Raw genomic sequence first — 17,033 nt, forward strand, 5'->3', positions numbered from 1 at the left:
TGTCTATTAATTGACTAATCAGTTAATTGACAAATTTTGAAAGCTCTAAATGGTTTATAGGCACAAATATGGATTTAATCCTACCATTTGTTGAAGGCTGTTTGCAGCTACTTATTCCACTGGTACGCCTATTGCATTAATACGCAGTGCTGAAATATTCATGCACCAATAACTAGCATACCAAACTTATCCATGTGTGTTTATTGCTAATTGGAAGCTGAAATTTCACCCTTAACTAACTGTAGGTCTCCCCATCTAAATGCAGAATAAATATTAAAAAGGCATGAATGCGACGTACGACCCAGGTTAGGTTTTTTTTTTGTCTTTAGCTCATTTATTGAATGTGGAAAAACACTGATTATGTAGTAGACTTTATGTCTCTTCAGTGGACGTGTGCAGTCTCCAGACGGAAGTCAAAGAAGGTCTTCCGCGAGAAATATTAAGATTCTGAGCTGGATGAGGAAAGAAAAATATCTGGGCAGCTTTTGGTCCAAATATGTTTAATCTCAGCCTTTTTGAATTTCATAAAGTTGTTTAAGATTTATGTAATGAGCTCATTGTTGGAATGAAGGTCATTACAGTCTTCCGTATTGTCTCATATTTACCTTGTCACTGACAAAGAGGGAGGTGTGCGTGTGTGTGCGTGCGTGTGTGTGCGTGTGTGTGTGTGTGTGCGTGTGCGTGTGTGTGCGTGTGCGTGTGTGTGCGTGTGTGTGTGTCTCTGTCTCTGCCTAGGCCTAGGCCCTTTCTTGATATTTCTAACTCTCACTCACTTTCTAAACGTGCAGGCTGGTATGTCTCCTCTCTCTGGGGACGGCCCAGATCTGACAACAGCTCCGGCCTCCACCCGGAGCAGGAAACCCATCCCACTAAGACAAGCAGGGGGCAAATGCACTCTCTGTTTGTGGGCATGTTTATGTCACAGTATTGCCAGTCAGCGTTTAGTCCAAAGAGGACATTCATAAAACGTGATCACAGATCCCCACGTTGTTAATATGAAACGTTTGGGGAATATGAATATGAAGCAGTGCAGATGGACGCTGTTACTGATGATTACCAAAGAGCAGTGTTTCCTTAAACTTGTATGGTATTCATTCCCCTCTCACTGTCTCACTGTCTCTCTGTCTCTCTCTGTCTCTCTCTGTCTCTCTTTGTCTCTCTCTCTCTCTCTGTCTCTCTGTGTCTCTCTTTGTCTCTCTCTGTCTCTCTGTGTCTCTCTTTGTCTCTCTCTCTCTGTCTGTCTCTCTCTCTCTCTCTCTCTCAGTATTGACTTTGTTTGATTTTGTAACATCCATCCTTGCTGAAGGCATAAAAGCGCACTTACAGTGCCACAAAATGTTGCCTTAATGGCCTTTCTCTGAAATTTGTGCCAGAAGAGCTTTTCTGCAGGTTGACTCGGGGACAAAGAGCAAGCTGATCGTTTTGGATAAGTGTTTCCTTTTATGTTGGAAGGATTTGGTTCCAAGAAGAGTGTGAACTGAAAAAAGGAGGAGGTTTTTTTCTTAAAGGACAAAATGTTCACTCAGTTAAGGGTCCTTAGTGATTTCTCTTCTTCCTCTCTTTACCTTTGACTGCTGCCTCCAACCTTCCTTTCTCCATCTCCCTTCTATTCACTCTCTCTCTCTCTCTCTCTCTCTCTCTCTCTCTCTCTCTCTCTCTCTCTCTCTCTCTCTCTCTCTCTCTATATATATATATATATGTATGTGTCAGTCTATCTGTCCCTCAGCACCTTCCTTCCTTTCTGTTTTGTGCCTCAGTGGCATTTCTCTCAGTTTATTCTTTCTTTTCATGCTTTGATTTCCGTTCTTTCAAGAGGAAATTGCTTCTGAGAATTACCACAGCAGAGGAGACGGTGACAATGACCTCAGATTGAAATGTTGTAGAATAGTCTGAAAGGTGAAACGTCACCGAATGACGTGCATTTTCTTTCATCGTAGCTCTCCTGTTTATGGATACTTCAAGGTTGTTAAAGCTGATTGGCCGCAACACTTTATACTGTTTTAATTGCGTTTTAGTGCAACTGTGGTCACAGTCTTTATCTTTTTAAAGCCTCGCCTTCCATATGCATGTAATCTTTTCATTACTCTGATGGTGTGCATTTTGTTTGAGGAAAAGCCAATCCTTTGTTATTTTACTGTATGAACAATAATAGTTAGCACACAGGCACTGTTAAGGTGTTTTCTGGGGTGAAAACGCAAACCTACCATTTTTCAGTGAAAGGTTGGAAGGTTGCCCTCTCAAGCACCGAGTGTTTCCAGTTTTGGTTCCCAGTAAATGACCTATTTGTCAATGGCTCTCTTAACAGGTGAACAACTATGTCCAGGACAGAGAGGAACTCAACCTGATTCATCCGGCCAAAAAGCTCCTGTTGTCGAGTCCTGGATGTTTCTGCCTCAGGGAGTCTCTCTGGTCACTGGATGTTGTCGGCACCAACCCTGGCAGACCTGATCTGAACTCCTGCCTTAATGCCTGGTGTTGTCGTCCTCCTTCAAATCCACCCAGGTTTGCCTATTTTTTGTTCCGATTCCATTTTTCCAGTGGAAAAAAACAAAAACTCCAGTAATTTTATACATCTTCATTTTAAGATTGTCCACAGATATTACCATCTGCAGTTACTTCTGTTGCGAATTGCAACGATGCTTTACCCAGATAGTTAGTCAGTATAAACCTTTGATGTTGCATATTCAGGAATAAAGACCATAGGGAGCCGCTAATTGTAAACAGTTACATTGAACAGACAAAAGCGAGACAGTGTGGCAACACCGAGCCTGACGTGAAATATTCAGATTCAAATCAAAGAAACTTTTCTTTCTAGGTCTTATCGTGCTTGTGGCCAGAGGACATCCGCGTGTTCCCTTCTGGCCGGAGCACTTCTAGAGGCCACAGCCGCTCTCGGCGCCCGCTCCACTCTACTCTACCCTTTGCTGCCGTGTCCCAACAGCCACGCTGTGCTGAAAGGTAGGAGGAGTGTTATACTCCAGCTCGGATGTTTACGACAGGTAGTGTTCATTAGCATGTTTGAGTGTGCAAACCTGGTGCGAACTAACGCCGAATTAACTTTGATGTAGTGAAGCAGGGACTTCTATTGCCCGGCGGTCCAGTGCTCCACTTTTGCTCTTCCTCTCCGCTCTTTTCCCACGTGGTTCCTTATCCACAGCAGGATCTGGGTTCTGTTGGAGTCTGCAGTTGATCTCAGCGGTTGCCCTTCCCTTTTTTTTTGCTTTTGCTTTATTTCTCCCTCCTCATGCCCTCCTCTCTCTCTCTCTCTCTCACGCTCTATTCCCCTCTCAAATTCAGACACACATTCACACAGGATGCTTTAGTGGTTTCAGGAAGAAAACAAAAAAAAAGAAAAGAAGCCTCCTGACATCACAGGGTCGACACAACACTCAAACACACACATCAGGTTACGTCTTGACATCCGAAAAGAGGTTATATACACTTCAAACAAGCTTGCACCGGTCCTTTAAAAAGCTCAGTGAGCTATATTGTGATGTCGCTTAGTTTATGCATGTTTTTTATTTTTTATTTTATTTTATAACAAGCACATGTACTTCTTCAATGTTCCTGCTTTTTGTTGTTTTTGTGCTTTATATACCACAGATACAAACTAATTACCAAAGCAACTGACATGCACGTTCCCCAGCAAACTTCTTCACCACAATTGGTGAATCTTTCTGTAACCTAATAACTTTACTTACTTAACTTAAGTTGACCTCGCTGACTTAATGAAAGGTTACCTTACTGACTTAACTCAAGTTTACATCACTTATTTAACTCGCGTTTACTTTGTTTACTTAACTTAAGTTTACCCTGCTTACTTAATTTAGGTCAACCTTATTTACTTAACTCGCGTTTACCTGACTTTCTTCTTTAAGAAAGGCATTCAAAGCTGATGGTCTGTTTCTTTCAACGAGACTCCAAAATGTAATCTCTTTCTTTCGCTCTCATTGTCTCTCCCTCCGACTCTCCCTCTCAATCCACATGACTTCATTGCCCAGCCAGTCGGATTGCTGGTCAGTTGTTCAGCTGGTAACTGTCTGTCTACCTTCTCTACAATGACGTTACGTATGACTTAAATGTAAGCTGATCCTGACATTAATTTCCACTGGCAGCGAGCCAGGGGACAGGCTGTCTCTGGCGAGATCAAGGAAGACACGCGCTCAGATGCACACACAGGCACGCACAGACATTTCGTTTTGTGTGTGTTTCTCGGTGACTCGCCGGATTATCAATCATGTTGTTAAAAAAACAAAAAAACAAAAACTTTCATTTTAATTAGACAAACTTTTCGAGGCCACAAACGTGCGCACACACACACACACGCACACACACGCACGCGTACACACGTACACACACACTGAATATCTTCAACATGACACTGTGTTCTGTTCTAATGGGTGTTACAGGAAACAGAATTGAGCTAGACACGCGCACACATAGCAGCTTCAAAGTTTTGGCAGGACTTGGATCTGACACACACACACACACACACACACACACACACACACACACACACACAGCATGAGAGGCTCCCCGTCTAACTTTCTCCGTCTTTGTAACCGAGTACCGAAGCAACCCACATACTGAACATTAAGCCTGAGCATTACGTCCAAGGACTTGGACCCACAACCACATTGTTGTGTTTTTAGAAAGTTACACATTTCTGATCTGCCATTTACACATGGGGGAAACCAGCTGTGTGGCTGTGCCATTTTGAATGATTTGATGTTAAGTATACAAACTGTCTCCAAAGATGATGATGTCACCCAAACAGAGATGCATACTGTAGTTTGGGTGTTTTAAAGGTTTTGCATCACTTGCTAAACAAAAAGGAAGAAGTGCAGAGCTCAGTTTGAATTGTTGAGGGGCTTCAGAAAATTGAATTTGCCGAGTTTAAACATTGACTACTCTAAATGACAATTTATTGCAGCATAGGTTTTCAAAGTCTGTAGGGGTAAAGTAATTATTTGATGTCATACAAGGCATTTGATTATCCTGAAGCATGGGCAAGGTCGGACTGTAGTTTCAATCTTGGATAGTGTTGGTGTAGTTATTGCTTTCTTACCATTTTTGGTATTGTTCCTCTCCTCAGCGTTTCAGCGTAACAACCTGCCCTTAATCTTTAGGCCTGACGAAACGGTTTTCCTCAATCTAAGTTCAATTTACAATAAACACGTTTTATTTATTTATTTTTTAATGTACTTTCAATCAGCCTGTTTTTGCATCTGGGATATTTTTTGTGTCTGTCCAATAAAAATATGCAGTGTATTTTACATTTTCACTTTGGTCTCCTCAGTCTCTAACAGCTTGTGCTCGTTTTTTCATGCAGACTCTACTTATGAATTTGTCACTCATAACTGACTGAGTTTGAAACGGTCACAGAGCTTTAGAAACATACTGTGCTTTGCTATTTATTGCACAAGTTCACCTCATTTGGAAGTCCAAGGGTATTTGTATCCTCTCTGGTTAACGTGTCACCTCTGCGGAAAGGCTTTTGTGTTGTCTGTCCATTTATTTCCGTTCTTGCTTCTTTTTTTATCATCTTTCTAAAGTGAAAATGTGCTGTCTTGAAAGGGAAAGAATCAAACCCACTTTCCTCCCCTTGCTTTTATTACTTTATGTAATAGTTCTCTGTATCTGTACTTTTACTGAGCTGTAATTTACTATAGTAAACTTTTTCCCTATTCACTAGTCCGACTGCCATTTTTGTACTACTTTACTTATAAAATAATGACTATGTTTTTTTGGCTACAAGGAGGAAGCCAGCCTTTAAAACTGGCTGAGTAATGAAGTTACACAATTGGTCGGCCGAAATAGACTTGACTGAGTTTTCAAATTAAAAGCCCTTTTACACATGGTTCAGTCATATACTCAGTTTAATTGTACTGCTATGTCAGTTATTAATTACAAATTTTCAGTGGATATTAGATATTCTTTACAACTCTGCTTATACAGAAATAAACATGCATCAGTGGTTTCCTTTGTCATTTTCAGTGTCTGTACATTGCATATTTTCAATGCTATTGGAGGTTTTAAGTAAATAAATCTCAAATTTGTTTCTGTAAACACTATGCTTGAATTTATTTGTCCTATTCCTACTTAATTTAATCTGTCCATACGTTTTTTTGTTTGTTTTTTGTTAATGTAAATACATTATAGTGGTGGCAAAACTCAATCGGTGGCTCTGGTACAAATGCTTTAAAAGATAACCAGGGTAATTGCCTGACTAGCCTTGGTAAATTCTTAAGAGTTTTACTGTGAGTGGTGAGAGGTGGAATGTTTTTCTAAACCATCTCTACATGCCACCATCATGACAATGAACTCAAAGCATTTTGCTGGTTCCTCTGATGTATAAGAATGACTTATCTTTCATTAATCACTTGGTTTTAGACGCAGGTCAGGAGGAACATCTTTACAAGTTAAGTCGGCACATGTCTGGTTCAGTATGGCAGGTTTTTGCTGAAACCTACGAACACAAACACTGCTGTTGGATAAAGAAAATGTGAACAACATGGGGAAGGTCGAGGTGGTTTGTGCTGCTTAAAGGCAGGTGTAGCGATACCAAGAAAAAGAGTGTCCGTAAACCTTTGTTGAGCATGGCGATAATTAGCTGCAGTTGTTTCCTGTAACTTGGCTTTGTGAAGCGTGGGAGGCCTGATGTCAGCTGAAACACTGTAGATGTTTGAAGCTATGACACAAAGTAGTTTTCATTAAGGCACAATGTGTTTGAAAATGCATATACTTACAACACGTTTTTTGTGAAGGCATGAGACTGTCCATTCATGTGATATGTTCATGCTTTTCCGCTTATGTTGTGATTATGCTGCATATTGTAATGGGTGTGTTCATATACATATGTTCACCTGGCATGGATGTGACAAAGACATACAATTCGTTGGAGTATCAATATTCAACCTTTATTTTAGTTTGAGGAAAAGATAGTTTCATAGTTATTCAAGCCTGTCTGAAAACCATAACCAGGTGCGCATATGAGGGATTCAACATTTGTTGCTGGCTGTAATCATCAACAAAAGCACAAACAGTTCATTTAAATAAAGTAAAATACCAAATTTGAAAGGGTTCACAGACACACACAAAAACACCTTTATTGATGTACTGAAGGTCCACCAAAATATGTCATATATAGATAATACATTTCATAATAATAGTAACGTTATAAAGATTCTTTAGTTCTGTGGAGTAGATGTCCGATTTTAAATAGTAGATGTGTAATTCTGACATGAAATGTCATTTATACCTTCTCTACTGTCAAACAGTGGTCATTTATGTACAAAAGAAACTACTGAAGAACTTTGGGAAACAGCCATATTTATTTCAGCTGTAAATGGGGGTTGATTTTCTTGAGATCATTTCCTTTATTGCAAAATTGACTATGCCGTACTGCTGAAAAGGAAACAGCCGTCTCTGTTATAAGCTGCCATCCTTCCAGCTCAATATTGGCGTTTCTTTTTTTTTTTCTTCCTTCTTTCTTTTTCTCTCTTCCTCTCAGTAGTCATTGTGTCATTGTACATTGTGTTGCATGCCAGCGTTTAGGACCCATTGACAGCATTTGTGGTGGGGAAACACAGTGAAGGGAAGTCTCAAGGATTTTTAACAACACATGTTGTTTATATGGCCATTTTTGCTAAATATAGTCATTTGAACACTCTTATCAGGATTATGATACACACTCTCACACACACACACACACACACACACACACACACACACACACACACACACACAGTATCAAAACATTTTAGTAAATATACATCTGAATAAATAGATTTGCTCTTAATAAAAGATAATATTTTTACCAAGCCACCTTTACACAAAATAGTAAAAAGCTGAAAATGTAATTTAAATTATGGAGAAGTTTATCTTAATCTTAATGTTAAATACTAATAACAAACAGAGGACATCATGTTTTATTTTAAATATATATTTATAATGTGTAAGACTGCAACTATTTTCATTATTACTTAGTCTGTTGGTAATTTTTTTTAAGATGAATTGATTCATTGTTAGAAAGTTGTGCCTGTTGCCGTTTCCAACAACTCAAAGTGAGATCCTCAAATTGCTTGTTTAAAAAAAAAAAAAAAGCCCACAAAATTATGATAATGTTCAATTATTCCATCTCTTAATAAAGTTGTTAAAGACACAGTCGTGTGTACAGTACGACTCCGCAAACCCCCAAAACAACCAACAGATTACAGGGACATTACATAATGTGAAACATTACCTTGCTTTCAAATAAATACCACATTTAATCAATTTTTTCATTCAATTATTGTGTAAAAAAGGACAGGATGAAATGGAGAAAGACAGAGAGGAGAAGTTATCCCTAACTACTTGCTTCCAATTGTTGATATGGGCGTATGAACTATGGCAGTGTGTGTTAGTGCGGTGGGATGGTCTGGTGGGTCTAACTGTAGTGCATGGCTGTGAACTGTGTCTGGTGTCAGTGAAGAGTGGGCGGGAGACACACAGACACACACACACACAGACAGAAGAGAGAGGGGGGGGGTACTGTTTGTAGTCGAGGGAGAACGGGGAGAGACTCTTTGCTGATGGGGGACAGGGAGAGAAGGGAGGTGAGTGAACGAGAGCAAAAAACAAAAGTGCGAGTTGGAGAGAGTTGAAGTTAGAAATTGAGAGAGAAATAGAAGAGCCAGCCAGCCAGAGAGGGAGGGGGAGGGGGGGGGAGAGGGAGGGAAGGAGAGGGGGGGGGGGAGAGAGAGATGGGGGGAGGGAGAGAGAGAGAGCGGCAGGGGGGAGGAGAGGGAAGGATAGAGAGGGGGGAAGGGGAGAGAGAGAGAAAGAGGGAGAGGCAGGGAGGGAGAGGGAGGAAGAGAGTGAGGGAGGGAGGGTGAGAGAGAGAGTGAGGGAGAGAGGGAGGGAGAGAGAGAGAGAAGGAGGGAGGGAGGGAGAGAGAGGGGGGGGGGAGAGAGCAGCTGCGGGAGGGTCTGGCAGCTCAAATGTGGACAAGTGTATCTCGGTCACTCCGGCTCTGAACTGTCAGTGTGGGAGTCAGAGAGGCGGCTGCATCTGGAGACCATGAAGAACTCTCACAGAATGGACTTCAAGCTGATCAGTGAGTAGAGGAAACGTGAGTCGCACTGTGGCTGCAGGTCTCTTCACAGCTGTGGAGTGAGATTCGGACTTTAAACCGGTTTGCATTGACTCAGCAGTGCACATAGGAACTGAAGTCCGGCTGCGCGCGCGTGTGTGTGTGTGTGTGTGTGTGTGTGTGTGTGTGTGTGTGTGTGTGTGTGTGTGTGTGTGTGTGTGTGTGTGTGCATGCGTTATGTGTCTACTTGTTGCGTCTTTATGTATATGGTAATAAGGAGCATTATATGTCGTCTCATGTGGTCATCCCTCCGTTGTTATGCATTTGAGAAAAATCCCGGGGAAATCATTATGGAGGAGTATTTGAACCATTTTTCTGCGTGGCAATGAGGAGAAATGATGAATATGATGATGCGAAGCTGGTTTTGGTTTTCAGTGAGATGATAACAGGTTGATTGGTCAGACATGTTGATACTTACCATCTTCTTTGTTAGCCATTTTAAAAACTGCAAAATCCTGATCTGTGCAAAATGTTGTAGGTGGTGCCGGAACCCTTCTCGGGTTTTGGCTGTCTAATTGGTGCCAAATGACAAAAGACTCGCAGTTGAAGTGTCCGTCTGTCTGGCCAGGACTTGAGGTCTCGTGTGTTTGAGATCAGTAACTTTTGTATCCTAAAATCTGTGTGTTCCGTGTCTTTAACGGCAAATTGCTATTTGGCAAATACATATTTTGCATTCTCAATGACAAGATTTTGGGAACTCATCAATGCAAAGTGCAACACCCACTGATTCACTGTGATTTGCCGTCACTGATATAAGCTGCAGGGGGCAGTAGCGAACACCAATTTAACGAAAATAAATCAATGTTTATTTAAACTTATTAAAGATAACGCAACAGTTTGAAAAAAAAAAAAAGAAAAGAAAACGCGTGTGAGGAAATGTCGAACGCTTGCGGCCTCCTTCAATACCAGAAACCTGACATCATGACAGTCAGGTTCAGAGTCTTTGGGTGACTTCACGTTGAATTAAGCGAATGTCACACATGGTTTGTGGATATGTTTTGACTCCGAGGATAAAGTAACGCATCTTGTTACGACAAACAAATCCACCCGTGTGTCTCATCTGACTTCTATCAAGTCAAGTGCGAAGCTGCACAGAAATGTGGTAAAGGTTTAAGTTTCTTCTTTTGCCAGTGCAACACAAGCGGACCTCATTCACAAGTACGCCTTAACGCACCCGCCGTCCATACGAGGAGAATTTCAAAAAGCAAATGTTTTGGACTGCAGGATTATGCGGTGTAATAACACAGAGCTATTTTCTTGGTTAGTCCTGACATCTTGTCTGTTGCGGTTCTTTCATTTAAGAAAAAAAAAAAAAAAAAAAAAAGGTCGGAGGACCCCACCACGTTTTATTTATGTCTGCACCTGGTGCTTTGTGTGCGAGAGTGTGCATATCTGATCCCAAAAGGAACCTACTCGTAAGTCAGTCTTGTCAGCAGTCAGACTGATCAATGTTTATTGCTTCTGCTGCCGCATCGTGTCTTTTGTATTTGACCGTCTGCGAAACAACGAGTTGCTGCGCTGTTTACTCGTATGCGTATCGTATTACGTTCGTCCGTTTACGACTACCGGTTGATTTTTATTTGGACAAGGTTGTATCTGACCTTACTTGTACATGTACCTTCATGCGCGTGCCAGCGAGGACTAGACGGTACCAGATCGTTCCACTATTTACAGCGTGATCTCTTTAAACCAGAGAAACTGCTGCAGTTTGGCTAAAGATCTTATGGGTTTTTTTTTTTTTTGTTTTTTTTAATGGCAGGTTTTAAAAGGTTGGAAGTAGGCGACTCTCCACCCAAAGCAAAAAAAAAAAAAATATATATATATATATATATTTTTTTTATAGATTTTTTGGGAGGGGAAAAGAGAACGGGGGAACGACATGCATCGAAAGCCATGTTTCTACCTCGTGTATAACAGCTCGACTCGACTTGCCTTTTCGTCACCAGCAGCGTCTGTGCCGTGGCACATCCTGCGAGGGGAAAAAAACAAAAAAAACAAACTACCAGCCAAGCAAATGCGGCGTCCGCAACGGATTAACGGCAACCTGCACAGCCGTGCCGTGGTCGGTCGGGCAGGTGCGGACGTTCCTTTGTTTGGTTGCCGACGAAAGGGTCTGGCCAGTGCGCGCGTCGCATTGAAGATGACGTCGTGTCGCTGTGATGAGCAGCCACCCTAAGGGAGTACTTCCTGCAGTGGAAAGTGAAAAGTCCAGGGAAGCATTCAAAAAGCGAGTAGACGTGAGTTGAGTTGAGGTTTGGTGGAAAAGTGGCAAACTGGGGGAGTCGGCTGCTTTTCGGTCCTCGTGGTCTGAACTCCGACCACTCAGGTCGTCCCAAAATCACACTGTTTGAATAAAAATTACTTTTATTTATTTTTTTTTCAATTTTTATACAATGAGAATATTCTGTATTTTAAAGTTCCAAGGACCAATTTGGTAACAGTCCTTCGACTCAAGCTGTTTGTGCTGCACCTGTTTGAGTGCCCTACATACTCCAGAGGGGAAGTTGTCATCAGCTGTAAACGTGCTTGTTGAGAACGGTGTGTGTGTGTGTGTGTGTGTGTGTGTGTGTGTGTGTGTGTGTGTGTGTGTGTGTGTGTGTGTGTGTGTGCGTGCCAAAGAACGATGGTAAGGTTCATCTCCTCTGGTCGGTATAAATAACTGTGGTTCACTCAAGAAACAACATCCTCAAGGCGGTGATGAAAGATTTCAGCGTTTTCCTTTCATGTCGATGGTACAGGCGCAAGTTTCTAAAATACGTTCTTGACCAAATCATGGATATCTGACTGGACAAGACTCTCCTCAGTTTGCTTTGGTTTGCCATTGGGAGAGCCCCCTTGAAACGTGCACTTACTATACAGTACGTAAACTGTGTTGGATTTGATGATTGATTAAGTGATCATATCCGAAATGATGTCGCCGTAGCTATAATCACTCAGCTTTGTCTAAACATAAATACTAAAATGCTGTTTTTGTTGTATCTACCACACGCACACGCACACACACACACACACACACACACACACACACACACACACACACCCTTCTATTTCCTGTCTCTGTTAAAACTGAAATGTCATGAAAATGGTTACAAAGGATGTTCAGTCAATCTCCTCCATCCACCACCACATTAAGAATCCATTACACACACACACACACACACACACACACACACGGTATTTGTATTCAGCATGCATTATAGATGAGTAAACCCATGCATAAAAATCACAGGAACATCATGGTCAATTAGTCCAGGTTCGTGTTCTCTCAGTTTCGTAGCAGGAGTGTTGCATGTTCAATATTACTCATCAGTGTTTCTCAAACTGGTGTTTATGATCTGTAATGGGTCAAGGGCCTTTTTCTTCGGGGTTCACAGCAGATTATATTAGACACACTTATCTCATTGAAATCCCCAAACTCGTCCGATCCGGTGATCGGGCTTGGTGTTTATTTATCCGAGTTTTTAGTTGTCACAGTTTATATTGTGCGGATTGTGTGAAGCTTTGCAAGGAGCAGTTGAGCGTAACGTGACTTACAAACAGGAAAGTTTACAAATCTAATACATTTGTTTTGACAGAGAAAATGATTGTCACCGCTTTGTGCTTGGGATTTTCCTATATTAATGCACATTTCCATTTAATTATAATTCCTCAGAATCTCTTAAGACCTGTTTGGCTGTCAGCCAAGGTATTGTCGTGTTTCCCCGTTTAAAGGATGAATAAATAAATGCCCGAGACCATTGCATGGTCATGAAATTCATTTAACTAATTTGAGGGTGTCTCAATTTCCACTTCACAAGGGTAGCTGGTAGTAATTCATTCTGGGGCAGAGATGTGGACATCGTGTCTGTTTGCTTGAGAGGCAAAACATTGGAAAGTTTTCAACTGTAGACATGTAAGATAAGATAAAATGTGTTATTTTGTTCAACTCTGTTTAAAAAAAAAAAAATATGTATATATACAATATTCTAATGATTTTACAGTAGTTGAAAGTTTTTCGATCACATATAAGAACTGATATTCAGGGTCAGTTCAGCCGGATAGATCTGGTTGTAAAAGCATTTGAACGTTTACAGAAAGCGAAGGATCAGTTTTATGATGTGAACTACATTTCCATACAGGCTGCTTATTCCTTCCTTCCTGTCTGTGTTATCTCTGTCCTCTCTTCTCATGTCTCTTCTCATGTATCTTCTCATTTCTCTCTAAACTGTTTCTCGGCCTTTTCTTCTTGGTGGTGTGAATTATGTTTTTTTTTACCAATCTTTTCCCTTTTCAGTTTTTTCCTGCTTAGTGCCCCTTTTTTTTTCTGTTTATCTTTCCTTTCTGGCATTTTTTTCCCCCTATCTCTGTGTCTCTTTATGTTTTGTGTGTCTATATCCTTAGATGCACACACACACACACACACACACACACACACACACACACACACACACACACACACACACACACACACACACACACACACACACACACACACACCGAGAGTTCATTACAGACACTGTGAGACCGGATCCACAAATCAAACTGTGTAAATAAGCAAGTTTTGTTCCTGCAGAGCAGTCACTGCTGTTGCCATGCCTACCTGTTGCACATCTCAAGGGTTACCAAGGACAACCTTTAAGTGTGTGTCTGCATGTGTGTGCATGCGCGGTTTTGTATCTGTGTGGTTGCAAGATGGGGTTGGTAGGTTTTCCGTGTATGACAGTTGACAATGACCAGAGAGAGTCTGACTAACTCCCGGTGTTCACTTTATTTGATGTACACCTCCTTTCTTTTATGGTGTTTCACTATCAACATTGTATAAATCATTGAGATAACACGTTTAACTGCTCACCTGACTGGTCTATTGCAAACGCTTCACAAACACATTCATCAGACACACAGGCTCAACTTCATAACTGCCAACAAAAAAAAAAAAAAAAGATACTATCGACATCCTCTTGCTTTCATCTTAGTAAATGTTTTGTCACAGCTTGGCCAGTCACCAACGCTGCAAACGCCGCCTCGATAGTCCGCTTTAGGAACGCAGGTTTTTTGGAAGCAGGTAGGATCTGCCAGGTTCTTCAGTTAAATGCAGGTGAAACTCCTCGAAGGGTCCCTAAAATGATTCCTGGCAAAATTCCTGCAGTGGAAAAGGTCTGTTTATGTTGCATTGATCCTGACAATGTACAGTATGTCTAGCTGGCAGTTCTAGCACCCGTCTAGAAACTGTCCATTAGTCCTTTGTTAGCAGAGATGAAGACGACCTTCCATTTGTGTGTATGTGTAAACAGATAGACTAATGGACCTGACTGAAATCCAAACACAGGAACTGGCAGGTGATCAGTGCCGTTTACTTCCAGAGGGGGAAGTGGGCTTTTTCTTGATGGCTTGAGGAACAGAGAGTGCTTGATAAACAGGGAACGACTTGAAACATTCACATTAATGCTGAAAAAGAGAATCGCATTTCATTGAGGCTTTAAACTTTCATGGTGAAAAGGAAACATCGGAGTAGATAACGTTCACTCTTGATCGCCATTCCTGTTCTACCTTCTTTCTTCTTTTTTTTTTTTTTTTCCGTCGGTATGTGCATGAGTGGTCTCTGCTTTCCTTTCCCTCATTTCTCATAAATCTTTTCTCTCTTCACTCTCTTCATCTTCATGTATCGGTTTGTCTTTCTTCCTCTCTCTTCACCAAAATACGAGCTGCATGTTTATATGCCCTGAACAAATAATGTAAAATTAATGATTTCTTTTTTCTTGTCTCTCCTTGCTTCTTTCTTTGTGTTCATGAAGAGCGTCAGCTGGCCAACAGCATGACCAGCAGCAGCTCTCTTCCTCCCAGCGTCAGTGGGATCAGTAAGGAGCTGGCCGAGCTGCGACACCTTGTTCAGTTCCCCGAGGAGATTGCTTGTATCCTCACTGAGCAGGAGCAGCAGCTTTACCAGCAGGTAGGAAATATACATATATAATAATAATATACACATATGTGTGTATATATATATATATATATATATTATACATATCGGGGTATTAAAAAAAAACTCCTGACCATGTGAGTGGTGTCCATATATTGATTTTAATTTAAAAAAAATAATTTTATATTGACAGCCTAGTTGTCGCTAATAGGGTTTTCCAAAATAAAATTTAAACGATATTTGATGGGCATCCAAGCAAAAAAAAAAATGTTGGCCAAGAAATAAACATTCATTAACTTATGCAGCAGTATTTTATCATAAGAAGGATGGACAAACTGTTTCTTGTAGGACGAGTATCAAAGGAGATTGTAAGAAAAGTTTGTTTGTAATAAATCACGGCGGTTTCAGAAGAGTGCGTGTCTGTCTGCAGGTCTTCCCCTTGGACTACCTCTGTTTCCTCACTCGAGACCTGGGCAGTCCTGAGTGTCAAACTAAACGCCACCCAAACCTCAAGGCCTCGCTGTCAGCTCCCACCATGCCTACTCGGAGCGCTCAGCGAAGTAACGCTGTGGAGGACCTGGTGGCACGCTTCAACGAGGTGAGGACTCCACTCGTCAATGCTTGTCAGGTTGATTCTCCCAAACTGACTTCCCTACTTTCACTGTAGGAATATTCTGTTTTCGAATAAAAAACTAAGAAGGCAAAACCCACTGGTCATGATGTTCATGTAGCCAGACATAAAGTGATTACTCAATCCTAACATCTGTATGTCTTTTACTGTTTTAGGTGTGACCTTTTAAACAAAATAGACCAGTTCGAATTTTAATGGCCGCGGGGATTTCATCACAGTTACTGTGCACAGTCAGTCTTTATCTTAAAAGCTCAGGTTTCACTACATGTTTCCAGACTGGATAAAATCACTTGAGAGATGATGATACCAATCAGCACGCCATGTGGAATAGCTTAATGTTGTGACTCCTGAATGCCTCTTTAAACACAGTTTTATGCAGATGTTTTTCATGCTGAAAGAGAGCCACTTGTCAACTAGTGGTCAAATATTGATTTAAAAGCCGTTCCAGAATGAGTCGGGTGACCTCCCACTGAAGACATTGTCTGAAACAATAAGAACGTGGGTCTTGCAGTTTAACACCAATGTTGAAAGTTTGAAAGTAATAGCAGACCAGTAATTGTGTTCTCCTCCAGCTAGATTCGCACTGTTGTGTTTTCAATGCGAGTCGTACCGACGTATCGGCTCGTGACCGAAGCGCACACTCTGCGTCTGCAAGCAAACTCACTGGCGTTGCCGTAAAGGTGGCTAAAGTTATACTCCCCGGTTTTCTGGCTTTCACGGCGAGTGACTCCCGAGAGTAAACAATCCCCAACACCGTACTGCTGAGAACGAGTGTTTCGAGGGAGGGAGATTGATCGGGGACGATGATGTCATCTTTAAGTTGCATGCCTTAAACATCAGCTGGTTTTCATTTAAGTCGACGGCGAGGAGAGACGTGAAAAATAGTTTGCCAAATGTGCAGTGGAGCCATATATGGGCACAGTGCAACAAGAGTTAAATGACAGCAGGGATTCTCCCCCCCGAAGACACTGATGAAGCCCTGATGTGGCATCACATCGTGGCATGCCCCGTCCTAGCTTTGAACTTTGTACCAGCGCTGTGTTAAGCTTGCTTGAGATTTGTCTCAGCAATGTGTGTTCCTGGATTTTGCAAATTTGTTTCGATACGTTCTCACTTGTTCTTTACCGGCCGCTTGTCACAGAGAACGTTGTGTTTTTGGATTGTTTGAACGCTTCTAATTCAAGCTGAAAATCATCAGTCAGTCAACTGATTAGTTAATCAGCCGCTATTTTAATAATCATGAAATACTCACGCATCTCAGCTTTTATTTTCCTTTTATTAGTGTTCTTTGTAAGTAAACGGCTTTTGCCTCAAACATTTACATTTAGGTAAAAAAAAAAAGTAACGAAGCAGCAATGCTTGTCTAAGTAGGAAAA

The 17,033-nt window shown here is 41.3% G+C and overlaps 1 protein-coding gene across 2 annotated transcripts in view; it reads left to right on the plus strand.

The window, feature by feature from the left end:
* Positions 1 to 17,033, plus strand: part of plce1 (phospholipase C, epsilon 1) — a 75,664-nt gene that overhangs the window by 33,739 nt on the left and 24,892 nt on the right. For both annotated transcript variants that reach the window (XM_069155576.1, XM_069155577.1), the window contains 4 exons: positions 2,306 to 2,502; positions 2,816 to 2,958; positions 14,905 to 15,059; positions 15,457 to 15,624. In XM_069155576.1, coding sequence (XP_069011677.1) covers positions 2,306 to 2,502; positions 2,816 to 2,958; positions 14,905 to 15,059; positions 15,457 to 15,624 — 663 coding nt within the window. The remainder of the gene's footprint in view (positions 1 to 2,305; positions 2,503 to 2,815; positions 2,959 to 14,904; positions 15,060 to 15,456; positions 15,625 to 17,033) is intronic.

This window comes from Embiotoca jacksoni, unplaced genomic scaffold (genome assembly GCF_022577435.1).
Source record: "Embiotoca jacksoni isolate LCO1_2020_lvr unplaced genomic scaffold, fEmbJac1.0.p SCAF_20, whole genome shotgun sequence".
NCBI classification, from domain to species: domain Eukaryota; kingdom Metazoa; phylum Chordata; class Actinopteri; family Embiotocidae; genus Embiotoca; species Embiotoca jacksoni.